At 36.8% G+C, this 17224-nt stretch overlaps 1 protein-coding gene across 1 annotated transcript; it reads right to left on the bottom strand.

The window, feature by feature from the left end:
- LOC135221979 (uncharacterized) lies at window positions 1-16269 on the bottom strand. Its single transcript, XM_064260073.1, has 7 exons — window positions 15767-16269; window positions 12905-12952; window positions 8940-9181; window positions 8114-8234; window positions 7910-7974; window positions 7649-7795; window positions 1-672 (listed from the first exon to the last, which is right to left on the bottom strand). Exons 1-7 carry the CDS (start codon window positions 15806-15808, stop codon window positions 303-305), a joined length of 1035 nt encoding a protein of 344 aa, XP_064116143.1. The 5' UTR covers window positions 15809-16269; the 3' UTR covers window positions 1-302.
- Window positions 16270-17224: the final 955 nt, after the last annotated feature.

Here is a 17224-nt window from a genome sequence, read left to right as displayed (position 1 = left end):
GTCCTTTCAGGCATTTAATGGATATATCACAAAACAGAACAGGTAAAAAAAAAAAAAGTCACAACAGGACTAAAGCCTGAAATCATTCTTGTTATGAAATTAACTAATAATTTCCCTTAAAAAAACGTGTAGTACCTTAAAATACACTAACTTTAGAAATAAATAATAGTCAATTCGTCCAGATATAAGTTTTCCTTCGTAGATTTTCAACAGTTTATTTGATTTTTTCATCGTACTTTTATTTTTATATTTTTGTCTCTATCTCTTTCTATCTATGAAAACTTGAATGGCTTTAAATTTTCTTAAAATAGTCGCCTGTCACTTATTCTTCTCATACCAAGCCCTGGTAAGGGACCAGTTTGATTTCGAGCGGGAAGTTCTTCTGCAGACAACGCTGGTTCTAGACCCACTTGCGAATGGTTAGAAGAAAGCCACGTCTCATTGGCGTGTCTCTCCCACCCGGTCCCGACATACGTGGGCACAGGAGAGCCGAGAAAACCTTTGACTTTGGGATTATATTCGGGCAAAGTAATGTCTGCTATGACGCGGCAACCAGACTCAACCATGACAAAATCTTGGGATAGGACTTCGGTGTCGTAGGAAGAAACGTAGACGCTGACGGGAAGGTATTCTTGAAGGCAGTGACCGTACACGACTTGGGATTTGTAGACCCTGGAAGGAGAATAGGACATGAAACGCTAACTACGGGATCAGAATTTAACGAGACCCTTTCACAATTCAGCTTATATTATATATATATATATATATATATATATATATATATATATATATATATATAATGTGTGTGTGTGTGTGTGACGAACTATTTTGATGATTAAAATTTCCTTACAAGCAGCAAGCAACGAACCGACATCCTGATTATATATGAATATATAAAGATTTAGTTCAAGAATTTCACGAATGAATTTGCCAGAACTTTGGAGACTGAACTGGTTACTTGTAAGTTTACTAAACAGAGGAGCTAAGAATTGGGTGATGAGATAAACTGACGTATTAAAACCTACTAAAATAGGTCTAAAAATCTAATTAGTGCGTTAGTCTTGTGAAGTCTTATTTGCCTTAGGACCTGAGGAATACGAAACACTACAAAATGAACTACAGCTGTGCCGTGTCCATCTACTTGTTGCCATATATATATATATATATATATATATATATATAGATATATATATATATATATATATTATATATATACACATATATTGTTTTATCTTCAACTTCAAAGATTACCAGACTCTAGCAAAACACTTTACACTTTTAAAGTAAACACAGTGGTTAAATGAAGCCTCTCCACATCAAGGTAGGGCAATGACTAACCAAATGACTGTCGATTTGAGAACAGAGGTTCCAGAAGAATGTTAGGAGTCAGACAGTGGGATAGAATTAGCAAATATACCATAAAGAAAATTACGGAAGTTCCATATGTAATTTAGACAATTTACTAGCTGACCAACCTGGTACTGCCCAGGAAATCTCTGAATGACAACCAATTCCTGTTAAGATAGTTGCTTCAGTTACATTTGCCCAGCATTTTTTACATCCTATATTACACTATTTCTCACCCCCTATTCCTATCAGGGCTGAACTTGGACTTGAAGGGCATCAGGAGTGTTTCTATCCATCCCAGTAACCTTGAAAACTAAGGATTAGACTCTAATATCTGCCATTTTTTACATTATATTTTCCACCCCTTTTCACATGACCCCCCCTCTCCTATCAGGGCTGAACTTGGATTTAAAGGCATAGGGAGTTTCACTATTTATCTCAACAACCTTGAAAACTATGGATTAGACACTAATATCTGTAGTTTTTGGTTATTTTTACAAGTCAGCGCCTTCCCACCCCTTCTCACTGCTCCCCACCTTCCTATTAGGTTGAATTTAGATTAAAAGTCTTTGGGAGCATCACTATTCATCTTAGCAACCTTAAAAACTATAATTTTCGGTTATTTTTAAATATCACCACCTTCTCAACCTGCTCCTGTTGGGGCTGAACTTGGTCTTAAAGTACATTGGGAGTGTCACTATCCATCTCAGCAACCTCTAAAACTATGGATTAGGCAATAATATCTATCGTTTTTGGTCATTTTTACACATCACCCCCTTCCCGCCCCTTCTCACTCCTTCCTATCAGGGCTTAACTCGGACTTGAAGGGCATCAGGAGTCACTGATCTTCTCAGCAACCTAGAAAACTATGGATTAGACACTAATATCTGTCATTTTCTATTATTTTTACACGTCACCCCACCTTCTCAACCCCTCCCTATTGGGGCTAGGCATGATAACTATTTTGAAGTAATGCAATTAGCACCAGTAGCCTATATTTCAAATCTGAACCAAATCAGCCCAAAAATAAGAAGGTTACATTCTGGGGGATAAGTGGTAATAACTTTTTAGGGGGGTTATATATTCAAACCCTATGTTATAATTAATTCACAGCACCCGTGCATCTGGTGTCCATTTCCGTCCCTTATGATGTTCCTGATTGGCTGTTGATCAGCCAACCACAGGGCTTGAAATCTGCAAACTCGTCAGTGTCTCTCAAAACATCATACAGTGAAGATCTCTACTCCCGCCTCCCCTGACAAAAATGTCTTTCAAAAGTTATAACATTATTACACTTCAGTTTTACCTGAAGAAAAGTGGTGTTTCCCAATTTCATCACTAAACATCAAGCCAATGATTTAAGGATTTTATTAAAATATTAATTATGTGCTTTAGTAAACTTAATGTTAAAATATGTATAGTGAAATAAATATGAAATTTTAATATGAAATATATTCTTTCATTCCTTACATGACATCACAGTCCATTCATCATTTATCATGTTGTGTTTCATACAGTATTGTAGCTTAAATGCCATGGAGGACAACACTACCAAAAAATTATAGGTGGGGCTATGAATATCAAAATAAGAAGCAAATGATTAAGAATAATAATCTCTCTCATCTTCGTATAGCCACGTCCTGGTCACATGACCAGTCGAAGACATCATCATCATGCTCACAATCCCTTGATAGAATAATATATAAACATGGAGCATGGTAGGTTGCCATTTAGTGAATTTTGAACAAAATCCTATGCATTCATGTAGCACCAGTTCTGAGCATACCTGTACATGCTCTTCACACAACCCCTGGGAGAATAGAATGTAGTGTCAGCCGGGTTCTTGTAAGCACCAGAAGAGTTGGAAACCCTAGACCTACCTGGATGAGAACTGTGAGAAGCGTGGAGGGTATGTGCATAGAGTTGTGAGCTCTAAACTTCTAGCACTACATAGTTAGGTGGCCTTCCACCAGAACGGCACTGCAAAGCTCTGTGGCCATTTTTAAAGGTCTGGGTAACCCATAAATTGAACAGGGGATAAATGGATTGTGAATTATTCTATCGTTAATGTTCAATGAGTAAGTATTTAGCAAATGTTCAGGATTTATCGAGTAAGTGCTTAGTGAATGTTAATGAGTAAGTGTTTAGTGAATGTGTAGTTTAGAGTTTAGAGAATATTTTGTGAATGTTAGAGAATGTCTAGTTTGTAAGTATTCAGTGAATGTTTGCTGTGTGTTTATGAAGTTATGTGTTTATATGTGTAAAGTATATTAAGTAATAGTGGCGTATTTTAGTGAATGTATTAGTGAATGTGAAGTTTAGTGAGTTTGTTTAGTGATTGTCTGAGTGTTTAGTGAATGTCTTGTGAATGGTAGTGTTTAGTGAATTTTTAGTGAGGGTTTAGTGAATGTTTAGTGTGTACATTTTTGGTGAGTGTTTAGGGTTTAGTGAATGTTTAGTTTGTATGTATTCAGTGAATGTTTACTTTGTAAGTATTCAGTGAATGGTTAGTGAGTAGCTAGGGTTTAGTGATTGTAATTATAGTGTTTAGCAAATGTTTAGTTTGTATGCATTCAGTGAGTATTTAGGGTTTAGTGAATGTTTAGTGTTTAGTGATTGTTTAGTGAGAAAGTATTCAGTGAATGTATAGTGCGTGTTTATGGTTTAGTGAATGTTTGTGTTTAGTGAATATTTAGTAAGTATTCAGCGAATGTTTAGTGAGTGTTTGATAAGTGTTGAGAGGGTGTTCATTCACTGTTTAGTGTTTAATGAGTGTTTAGTGGCTTTAATGTTTTGTGTATAGTGAGTGCTTAGCGTACAGTGAGTGCTTAGTGAATGTTTGGTGATTACTTAGTGTATAGTGAGTATTTAGTGAATGTTTAGTGTATAGCGAGTGCTTAGTGATTGTTTACTGTTTAATGAATGTTTAAGGTTGAGTACAGAAGGTATTTAGTGAATATTTACTGTTTTATGAGTGTTTAGAGAGCATTTAGTGTATAGTGAGTGCTGAGTATTCAGTGAGAGTTTAGTGTTATTGAGCATGAGTGTATGTTAAGTGTGAGCATTTAGAGAGTGTGAGTGCATAGTAAGCGTGATCGTTTAGTGAGTGTAAGTGTGTTGTGAATGTTATTGTTTAGTGATTGTATGTTACTGTTTAGTTAGTGTTTAGTGACTGTATGCAAAGAGAGTCCAGTAATTTACGTGAAGCATATGCTTAGGCGTTAACAATGGTTGGAGTGCTTAGCACAACCTGTTTTTGTATGGTAATTTTTCTCTGTGAAATTGGGCCCAGTAACAATAATAATAATAATAATAATAATAATAATAATAATAATAATAATAATAATAACAATAATAATAATAAATTGTAGTACTATGAGCTCGACCGAGACATTTCAATATTGCCGCCAGAGGTCGGGGAGATCGCCAGGCTCTGTGGTGAGAAGGGAGGCTGAAAATGGACCGAGATTTGTGGAAGACAAAGCACAGGGAAGACATAAGGTCAGAGTTTCAGAAGCCGTTTGCGTCACTCGGAGTTGGAGGCGATGATGGTACCTTTATCTGGCCTATGAAAATATGGAATTTTCTCCCTACAAAGCCTCTCGAGTACCGTAAAATCTTCCTGTTCGAAGAACAGAAACCAGCTAATAACTTTCCAAGATGGAAATACCTTAAATTTGAATTATGTCAATTGACAACAATTTCTTTTGACTTTTACAACCCGTAAATTACTATAGACATCTACCCATGCCTTGCCCATGGGCGTCCGCAGGCATAGATATAAAAGCCTAGATGCCGCATCGGGCGCTAGCTGAATAGGCTGGCGCACGTCATCAGGCCCGCCATCTTGGGGCGGTAATTCAAACAATGCAGCAGGCTGCAGTATATGACGTTTTTTCGCCACTATTCGCTTAATATTGCACGGATTTTCTTGTCTGATGGCTCGTTACAAAACTTACATAATTCCCTACAAGGATCTAATAAAATAAAGTTGTTCCTTATTGTTTGAAAGTTAACTTACAATGACTTTGTTTTAGCAGGATGGGGGAAGGGGGCTAGTTGTACACAAATGTTAATATTTACCCATAACTATTGCTGTAAACAATAATTTGAAATGCTGTGATAAGACAGCCTACGAAAAAAAATGGTTAAACAATATTGTTTAAGGGCCATTAGGTCAATAGGGTAAAATGTTGGACACTAATTTGATGTTTCTAGATTTCTTTCACTGCATTATAGCTATGTAATATTAGTGTTAATCTGGTCCTTGTAATAAGAACTAAATGGCCAAGCAAGGCACATAATGAGTTTTTGTTGATGTTTTGATATAGCCTGCTGATTTCATATCAATGCATATATATTATCATTACAATGTAGTATCATTAAACTGTTGGAAACAGCAATGAAAAAAAAACTTGTTTAAATTGCTGGGAATATTTATAAATAAATGCACAGATGTACAATAAATGTTATATATACATTCAATGTAAGAACAAATATCATGAAAATAAATCATTGTGCAATACATTTTGAGAGTTGTTACTTCAAAGTATAGGCTTAATGACCCATAAGGCCACCCACAGCTTTAAATTTATACATGTGTGACCAAACCAATGAACAGTTAGCTGAAAAAAATTAGACTGGCCTTATGATGGTGGTCTAGGCTGAAAGGCTCGGTGGGGGGGGGGACGGTTACTATGACCGGGTATACAGGGTTGCTCGTCAGGATTGGCTCATTTTGGCAATTTTGGTCTATAGAAGTATAGAGATGGCCCAGGCCCTTATCCCAAATAAGGTATAATAATTTGGGTCCTTGGCAACACAGGTCTAGAGATGAGCTATATTGAACTGTTAATGCTTGCCATAATGATATATCTTAGTCTGAGCAAATTAAAGGTAGTTTTGTGAAAAATTTAAGTTCTATATAATTATTTCACCATATAAAATTAGGTCTAGAAATAGGTCACTTTTGCCACTAGACGAGGTCTCTTGATACCCGCTAAATTTGCCAAAGCCAGGTCCAAGGTCTAAAGAATTCTTTAGACCTTGGCCAGGTCTAGAGGTCAGAATTCACTGAGGAGCATCCCGTTCCAAAAAAATGGAAAAACCCCCACCCCACCCAGGCTCAAAGGAGCAGGCAGAGATGCAAAGGCTAGATAACACAGAAATCCTAGTTATTCTAGGGCCTACTGTAGTTTATTTTAGGCTCAACCCTACAGTTTTATGACTTAAACTTGTAGGCCTGTGCCAAAAATTATATTGGGGGATTTTTTAACAGAGCACTTCGAGAGACAGATTTTACTTAAGTTGCACAGATCCATAGCTGTAGGCCTACTTTAGTCATCTGTCTTATCACAGCATTTCAAATTATTGTTTACAGCAATAGTTATGGGTAAATATTAACATTTGTGTACAACTAGCCCCCTCCTTCCCCCTACCTGCTAAAACAAAGTCATTGCAAGTTAACTTTCAAACAATAAGGAACAACTTTATTTTATTAGATCCTTGTAGGGAATTATGTAAGCTTTGTAACGAGCCATCAGACAAGAAAATCCGTGCAATATTAAGCGAATAGTGGCGGAAAAAACGTCATATACTGCAGCCTGCTGCATTGTTTGAATTACCGCACCAAGATGGCGGACTTGTTGACGTATGTCCGGCCGGCCGATGCGCCATCTAGGCTTTTATATCTATGTCTGCAGGTGCGGGGGCCCGGTCAAGGGAGCCATTTGTCCCCCTGGAATTTCTGGAAAATAAAAAAAAAAAATGCATGGAAAATACAAAAAAAAAAAAAAAATGTACATGGAAAATGCAAAATGATTACATATATGCCCACTATACCGATCATCCAAACACCTGGTATACTTGGTACAGTATGGCTTACGATTACTCCCAATAATACAAAGGGAATGCAAAAAAAAAAAAAAAAAAAAAAAAAAGAACTGGCCCACAACAATATAACTTTCGCACCAAACTTCCCGAGTAGGTTGTAAACAAAATATCGCAATTTCTCGCGGTTTCTCGTGTCTTCGGGTCCCATTATCACGTTTTCCAGGAAATTTAATGATGTAGTTAAGCTACTCTGTGAGATTAAAAAAGTGCCACCATTTTGCATCTGAGCACTTCCGGAAACATTTTTTTTTTCGAAAAAGGTGAGGGGGATACCCCCTCCCCTCCACCGATCCCATATCATTACCCGCCCCCCCAACTGCATTTTTTCTGCGGACGCCATGAGGCCCTTGCCCCATTTTTATTTCCACAGAAATTCTATCTTATTCTTATTCCGACAGCTGCCACTTACTTGCATTTTCTGAAGAAAATGGGTTGAACTCTTTCTGGATAATCTTGTAAGATGGTTACAGATGCGTTCGTAATGGCGGACCTACCAACCACTGGGAAAGCAACGTCTTCTATAGTCTCACAGAGACCTATACCATGTTGAACGCAGCTAAAATGGCAGAGAATAAAAAAGTTAAAAACTTTAAAATGCGCTCAATATAAAACGCCTGAAACAATTACAGTAGAATACAATATCCTCTGACGTTTGCAAATGCCGACTCACCTTTTATGTTTGCAATCGATGTAGTTTGCTTTATCGGCCGGCTCAACTGTTCCGAAACGAGACGTCTTTTGTGGAAAAAAAAAATTAGAGGAAATTCAGTTTAAACTCATGATAATAACCTAACAACTGTGTAACAATACCAATAAATTTCATCTTTCATAACGGAAGGATATAAAAACAAAGTTCCGAGGAGTGACTACTTACCAACACCTGATCATGAGGCATTGATGAATCCTTACCAGTCAACAGACTATAAAGGTAGTGCATGTTATTCTTCATGGAGTCGACCACTTGCTGCCCCACATCCGTGAAACTACGCTCGCTTCTAGGAATAGAAATCTTACCTTTAATCTTAAATAGACACAACGGTCTCGTTTGGTTGGTCACGTGTCTCCTCGGTGCGTGTGTCGTCTTCGTGCTAAAAGGTCCATTTTCTGGTTAAGTCAGAGGTCGAGTCCTTAGAGAAAGGTCTAACTGAAAATAAACTAAATTCTCGATGGATTTAGTGGTGATACGAGTTTGGCAGTTAGTCGACAAGGTTTGGAGTCATTCTTCCGAAATGTTTAAGTACATGATTTTAGGAGACAAATCTCCTTATATCTTGTAGTTTCTCAGTGAGCACATCATCAGAATACTACGTAGGCCTAAATCTATTAACAAGTAAAAGCAAAATATGTATCGGTGCTCAGTGGGGAACTTTGTACTTTATTGTTCAAGCTCTTAAAGAAAGAGAGAGATGTATTGGGCAGTTTTTTTTTTTTTTCATGCTATACTGATTACAAGATCATGACTATGTCTATAGGGTTTCCTCCATCCTTTTCAATTAATTTAATCGTTAGGAAGGAGCATGGATCCCTGGAGCATCCTTCATCCTTTGATTTTTATTCTCTAAAAAGATAAGTTAAAATAGATGAGCTACTGTCACGGGGGCCCCAGACTGCCGATCACCGGGAACTACGAATGGGCCCTGTCTGTATTATATTATTTTCTTCCCTGCTAAATACCTTTGGCGAGAAAAGAGCAAAATTACCGTTGGCGTCTCAGTAGATGACAAATTTTCGGCAGTTTGATGCAGATGGCACTAAAAGTGGCGAAATTGTCCGAGTCATGTGGCTGGTGGTTGTTCCAGAAAGTGTGCACCTGCGTCCCGTCAGGTTTGAGGCAAGGCCCGTTAGTGTCAAAGTAATCCACGAACAAATTGTAGGTCAGTTGTAATTCTGGCGCCATGCAGTATGGAAGTTTAGTGCGTTTCGTCCCCATGTGGATTCCAACCTATGTCACAGAAAAAGAGTAAATTAAGGTCTTGGTTTGTTTTCCATCTCTGAAAGAAAACTCATCTCTGCGAACACTGTATGTGTAATTCCGTGTATTTGCGCAAGATATTTGTTTATGCCTTTTATTCTGTACATACTTACTTACGTGAACACATTTACATAGGACAAATTACTAACGCATAAACAAAACAACAAAAATTGAAAAAAAAAATCCATTTTATAAATTTCCTTGTCAGAATCAATTTAGCTATAGTCTCATATTAATTCGGACTTTAATTTCGGTCTTACGGTACTCATAACATTAACATGAGCTGAACTTGTTTCAAAATTATATAATTTTGATAGGAGTACACATGAAATTACGCAACACAATCATCACACACCGAAATTCCCATCACAAAACTCTGAACACGATGATTCCTGAGATGAGACTCAAGCCGCCTGTCGATTCGTGATTGTGAAAAACTTTCACACCGCAGGCAAGCAAAAATCATACTTCTTTCTGTCTACATACTAAATAAATGCCACTATTTTCGCTAATAAAAGCTACTACTGTTACTTTAGTATCTTTTATTAGAGAAAATATAAAATATTTTAGTTTTAATAGTATTACATGGAGAATTTTATCAAAGTTTACTTAAATTTACCAGAATTAAAAAAACTTTTTTAGCGCGTACTACTGTTACTAGTACTACAGCTGCCACTGTTCTCTGGCTTATGTTTACCAATGGCTCCATTGTTGTTAAAAACTTCCTTTCCTCATATTTACCAACATTAATATACACAGACGAGCCAATAAACTGTAGTCATGTCTATTTATATAGATGGCCGAGTGCATTAAGTCTACAGTTGACCTTACGCCATCCCTGAACGTTATGAGTTCGAACCTATGTCTGGGTAGGTACCCTTTTCTTATGGTATCTCTTTAGCTGCAAGTTAATAAGGTAAAGGATGTATTTGTTGCTTAAAATTTGAAAGTATTAAAATTAGTGATAAATTTTCCTTTCCTCTCTATATATATGTGTGTGCGTGCATATAGGTCTGTGTCAGCGGCCATTCTTGCATGATAATGTATATAATTTACATTAAGGTTTCATATATAATATATATATATATATATATATAGATATATATATATATATATCTCTATATATATATATATATACATATATATATATGGATGTGTGTGGGGGGGGGGGGGGGGGGCATTCTGATGTCACTTAATATGTAATGTGTGTGACAAGTTATTCAGCTAAGGCTACAGGAAAAATGAACGAAAGGAGTACAAAACGGTTTCGTGTTATATTACTTTTCCTGACCTTAGCTGAATAGTTGTGGGTGCGCATGTGTAAATACCTATTCTTAGATGATGAAATACATAAATACATATATATATATATATCGAGCTACAAATGTCCTTTAATATCTAATTCACTCTACCTCGGAATTAATATATTTTCATATATGTTTAACCGAAGGGGAATTTATTAGGCGATAATAGAATTGCCGGCCGACGGGCACGAACCATCGACATCTTCAATTCCAGGACTGGCAGTGAAGCCTTAGCCCACCCCGCCACCGCAAAAGGATATAAGGTTATGCCGCCTCCCACCTCAAATACCTGTCGCACTCAGATATTTGTAGTTGTCGAGACTGCATCAAACCCACCGCGTCGTCGGTAGCGTTGTGGTGCTTTTGCCCGCACGTTGCCATTATATAAGTCATATCACATTACCGTGATTCATATACATATATTGAGCTACAAATGTCCTTTAATGTCTAATTCACTCTACCTCGGAAGTAATATATTTTCATATATATTTAACCGAAGGGGAATTTATTAGGCGATAATAGAATTGCCGGCCGATGGGCATGAACCATCGACATCTTCAATTCCAGGACTGACAGTGAAGCCTTAGCCCACCCCACCACCGTAAGAGGATATAAGTTTATGCCGTCTCCCACCTCAAATACCTGTCGCACTCAGGTATTAGTAGTTTTAGAACCTGCATCAAACCCACCTCGTCGCCAGTAGCGTTGTAGTGCTTTTGCCCGCACGTAGCCATTATATAAGTCATATCACATTGCCGTGATTCATATACATATATTGAGATACAAATGTCCTTTAATATCTAATTCGCTCTACCTCGGAATTAATATATTTTCATATATGTTTAACTGAAGGGGAATTTATTAGGCGATAATAGAATTGCCTGCCGACGGGCACAAACCATCGATATATGTATATGAGTCACGGTAATGTGATATGACTTATATAATGGCTACATGCGGGCAAAAGACTACAACGCTACCGAGGACGATGTGGGTTTGATGCAATCTCCAAAACTACAAATACCTGAGTGTGACAGGTATTTGAGGTGGGAGGCAGCATAAACTTATATCCTCTTGCGGTGGCAGGGTGGGCTAAGGCTTCACTGCCAGTCCTGGAATTGAAGATGTTGATGGTTCGCGCCTGTCGGCCGGCAATTCTATTATCGCCTAATAAATTCCCCTTCGGTTAAACATATATGAAAACATATTAATTCTAGTCCCACGTTGGCCGAGCGGACTTCGCACTCGGCTGCTAATTCGGTGGTCCGAGTTCGATTCTCGGCCCGGCCAACGCGGAACGAGAGAAATTTATTTCTGGTGATAGAAATACCTTTCTCGATATAATGTGGTTCGGATTCCACAATAAGCTGTAGGTCCCGTTGCTAGGTAATCAATTGATTCCTAGTCACGTAAAAATATCTAATCCTTCGGGGCCAGCCTAGGAGAGCTGTTAATCAGCTCAGTGGTCTGGTAAAACTAAGATAAACTTACATATTAATTCTGAGGTTGAGTGAATTAGATATTAAAGGACATTTGTAGCTCGATATATGTACGTATATGAATCATGGTAATGTGATATGATACAATGGCTACGTGTGGGCAAAAGCACTACAACGCTACCGAGGACGAGGTGGGTTTGATGCAGGTTCTAAAACTACTAATACTGAGTGCGACAGGTATTTGAGGTGGGGGACGGCATAAACTTATATCCTCTTGCGGTGGTGGGGTGGGCTAAGGCTTCACTGCCAGTCCTGGAATTGAAGATGTCGATGGTTCATGCCCGTCGGCCGGCAATTCTATTATTGCCTAATAAATTCCCCTTCGGTTAAATATATATGAAAATATATTACTTCCGAGGTAGAGTGAATTAGACATTAAAGGACATTTGTAGCTCGATATATGTATATGAATCACGGTAATGTGATATGACTTATATAATGGCTACATGCAGGCAAAAGCACTACAACGCTACCGAGGACGAGGTGGGTTTGATGCAGTCTCCAAAACTACAAATATCTGAGTGCGACAGGTATTTGAGGTGGGAGGGGGCATAAACTTATATCTTCTTGCGATGGCGGGGTGGGTTAAGGCTTCACTGCCAATCCTGGAATTGAAGATGTCGATGCTTCGTGCCCATCTGCCGGCAATTCTATTATCACCTAGTAAATTCCCCTTTGGTTAAACATATATGAAAATATATTAATTCAGAGGTAGAGCGAATTAGATATTAAAGGACATTTGTAGCTTGATATATATATGAATCACGGTAATTTGATATGACTTATATATATATATATATCCCGTTTTTAAATTCAATTCACTTCGTGTATAAGCCTGTTAAGTGTAATGATAAATCCCTTTTGTAAATTGTGATGGAACAAATGCCTACCTGAATATGTTCGAAAATTGCTTTGCAGCTCGGCAGGGTGAAGGTTACCTAAGAGAAAAATAAATCTATTAGAATACAATTTATAGACGTATAAATACACAATAACTGAAATGAAGAATGAAACTCAGTGATGTAAAAGTAAAATTGTTACCAAAGTACAAAGGTCATATTGAGGTAGAAGATGGAGTACAGATTTTTGTTTAAATTTCTCCCTAAAATCTATACTCAGTCTTCTACCTCAATGTGACCTTTGTACTTTGGTTACAATTTTACGTCACTTTTTTTCCTGTTGGGTGAGGAGGACCAGGCATCCAAACAACAATCAAGCAAAGAAGTTCAGTCAATTCGTCTGGACTTATTTATACCTTCCTTACAAACTTCATAAGTCCTTCTCTAAACATGTTATAGCGTTGAATCTTTTTTTATTAGAGAAAGTATACAATATTTTGCCATTTTAAAAGAATTATATTCAGAATTTTATCCAAGTTGACTTAAATTTACTAGAATTTAGCAAAAATCTTATCTTGTACTTTTTACAAATAATCTATGTATTTTGATGTAAAGATTTTTCTGTAGTTACCCATATAAGATTTTATCAGTATAGCCTATATCTATTTTTTTTAAGTATCCTTGATTTTATAAACAACCTTATACCGTCTTTTTCATCTTTTAGTCCTGCTTTGTGGACTAACCAGTTATCAACAAAATAAGTCACAAATTAAAATTACAGCAGTGTTCTTCCTCTTTTTAATGTGCTTCAAAATCCAATTTTAAAATTTTCAATAAACTTTTTGTCTTAATATCACACAATTCATTTAATAATTCACAAAACCAATTAACAGTTACTTCGTTCTGGAAAGCTTACGGGTTGTCATCATTATTTTTCCTTTCATATTAAACAGCCAAGAAGTCACCGAAGTCGAAAATCAATATAATTCTTCTACTTTTGCTTTTAATACTAATGGTTAACACTGTGAGCTAAATCGGTATTTCAACGCCGTCAAGTTGCAGAATCTTGGATAAACGGGGTGGATTTTCATTTAGCTTCTAAGAAGATCTGATCAGAAGACTTCTTAAGTACCTTCAGCCAGGTACTGATATAACTTAGCTTCTTGTACGAGAAACTCAGTAACAATTATAAGTACCAGGCTGAAGGTACTGTAAGGATTTTACATTCGACATTTCACGGGATAAGTTAAAAAGATTCCTCCAGGACATTCTTCAATATTGACAACTAGCTTCGTCCACTGGCCACATCCCTGGCTGTCCCTTTGTTCCGTTAGCTCAGAAACACTCGCTGACGTATGGAAACTCGACCCCAACATATTTAGAGGTAATGTTTTGATCTATTCTGTCACTTTTATTAAGATATACCCTACGCAAAGTCAAATAAGATCAGTATTCTCATTAAAGGGAGGCCCAACGATCCGGCAGTATGCCATGACAAATTATGCTCAATTCGCCAGGAAATACTGTTACTATTGTATCACATCATGTAGCAGTCTTCAATCAATCCTTTTGTTCCCAGATATATATAGCAGATTTGGTTCAACATCTTGCCGATGAATATGGTTTGACCGTTATCTTTTACCGTGACACGTTTTACTAATTCATCAACATGGCAGGAGCCATGATTTTTCTTATCTTCTTCGGTATAAGTCACTTGTGATGTCCTAGCGGAATGGTGGAAGGAGAACCATACACAAAATGTTTGCTAATAGTCTAACGTCTGTTTGGCAAATGTTTTGGAAATGTCAGGAGCGAAGAAAAATGAGCATATATCAGTGGTACTACAGGTTCTAGAATGTATGAATAAAGTGAAACTTTTAGTACTTTAGAAGTAGTAAAAGATACACCAACTGGAAAACAACTTTTCCAGAAAGACTGAGTGACCGCCCTTTGTGTAGATAGGCTAAAACAGTGCTTGTTCCCAAGAGGAATTATAAGTGTAGAACTTGATTAATACAGTTCAAACGGAGAGACAAACAAAGAGGGCGAGAAGAGAAAACTAAGAGATTTTGTCAAATGCAAGAACTAATTTCTTTGAGCACTAACCCACAATAATTGTGAAGGTATGTAATATTGCTATGCCCATATAACACAAAGCTTAGCTTTAATTTCATATCAGTCTCCAAAATTAATAAGGTATATTCTAAAAAATAAAAAAACTCAGCAATGCTATTTCGCATGTCTCAATGAAATATGCAAAAATGGACTATCAAATATCAGATATATTTCATGGAAAATTTATGGAACGGTCCCAATTGAGAAAGTTAGACGTGCAACAGTAAGTATGTTTCAAAACATACAGACAATGTAAAACTTGTTTCTTAAAAAGAAAGGAGGCAATATAGGTAGGAGTTATTTGCAACGAACTGGCTACACATGTATGTGAAGATTAGTTAAAAAGATGAGAAAATGCATGGATACGATGAAGATGCAATAGAAGAATGAATGGAATAAGTTTGTGCAAACTGGAACTCCCAACGGAAAAGAGAATGGTAGTATAAAGGTACTGGAAGTGCTTCCATATCCTGAAGTAGAGTGCGTGCAAGATGGATATATGACACACACTGGGCAGAGTAGCAATTGATTAGTCTTTGAAGTAGTTTTACGAAGTGCTGTTGGAGTTTTCTTTTAGGTGGGTGAATTCAGTTAAAGAATCTGTGTGACATTATTATTATTATTATATATATATATATATATATATATATATATATATATATATATATATGTGTGTGTGTGTGTGTGTGTGTATATAATATATATGATATATATATAATATATATATATATATATATAGAGAGAGAGAGAGAGAGAGAGAGAGAGAGAGAGAGAGAGAGAAGTGAATTTTCAACTTACCAGCAGAGCCAGTATAACGTCAAGAGGGTTGCCGATTTTCATCTTCAGTAACTCGAGTTGTACAACTTTTCTGTGAACTGCACAGATCTCAAGTGACCAATTACTTTTGCTGTAATAGCACTTGTCGCTTATGTTTTCTTAAATCTCTATGTTAGATGTCTCGAAGGTGATAATCAAGCAACAAATGCGCAATTTTAGAAAGAATTCGTTAGTTTAAACTAAAAATTTAAATAATCTTACTCGAGAAAAAATATAGCTATCAAAGGCTATTTTGTTTGACGCTTGTTCTTTGCCGTCAAAATACAGCGTTTCTCACAGCCATGAACGGAAAATTTACAGCTTTGCTGTGTGCTTAGGAACAAACATTAGTGTCACTCGTTACAGGAAGCCCTCAGAAGCCAAAGTAACTGCCGAATTAGGCAGTCGGAGCGCTTATATACCTAAGCCGGTTCACCTCCCTCGGATGCTCCCCACCGCAGAACTTAATTTAACGGTCGCGGGATGATGACACTTCAGTTTTCTTTTTATCTTAATGGTTTCGACAACAGCGCGTGCGCAACCGGAAGGTAATGAAGAAATAAGGGGAACTGAAGTCACCAGGCCTGAAATAACGCGTCGTTTGGATTTATTTTCGAAGTTCTTTATAGTGGGGAAATCTATTGGCAAAATTAGTCGGTGTTTGTATGACGTTGTCTGCTAAAATAATAATTACTCGTATATGAGCTGAAGTTGCATGTGTTGGTAAGTTGTTTGAAAAATTATTGGCACGACCTCTTATATTATTGTGTAGCTACAAGTTTACTTTTTTAGAAATCAACGGTATTAAAATAATGATAAAAGTCCTTGTAGGCGATTCTCAAGTCAGTCCTTATGATGTTGTAGTGAATTTTTTTTTCTGAAATAGGCCTTAGCAATTGCCACTTTTATTTCGGTGAGAAAATGAATTACTTATTTTAATTCAATGGGCCCTACGGGTGACTGTTTAGCATATGAACAATATACAACAGTGAAAATGAGTTAATATTAACTAAGTGGTCTGGTTAAACTAAAGAAGAAAAGAAAATGATCCACAGATAATCATTATTGGAATAGATATTTGAGTGCTTCCCTCTTTACAAATTGTGAATTTATTATTATCATTAAAAAATTACTCATAGTAGCATGAGTCTTGAAATGCATAAAAAAATTCAGTTATTTATGGGTACGTTTGGAAAGGGAATCGAACAGATTCCCGGAAGCTCTCTGTAGACTTATTTTGAAATATACGTAGTACCAATACATAACTGTGGATTTGTTTCTCCATTATCATTATTGCTATTATTTTCGCTTACTCAGGGAGAAAGCCTACAAACTATTTTGTTGTTGTTGTTGTTGTTAGGGGGTAGGAAAGGCCTATGGAAGGCCCTAAAAAGGTCTGAAAAGGGTGTTTCACATTGAGTTAAAGATACAGGAATTTTA

This window comes from Macrobrachium nipponense, chromosome 3 (genome assembly GCF_015104395.2).
Source record: "Macrobrachium nipponense isolate FS-2020 chromosome 3, ASM1510439v2, whole genome shotgun sequence".
Classification (NCBI taxonomy): domain Eukaryota; kingdom Metazoa; phylum Arthropoda; class Malacostraca; order Decapoda; family Palaemonidae; genus Macrobrachium; species Macrobrachium nipponense.
The sequence above is the reverse complement of the archived record's forward strand: the minus strand, read 5'-3'. Positions and strand labels throughout refer to the sequence as shown.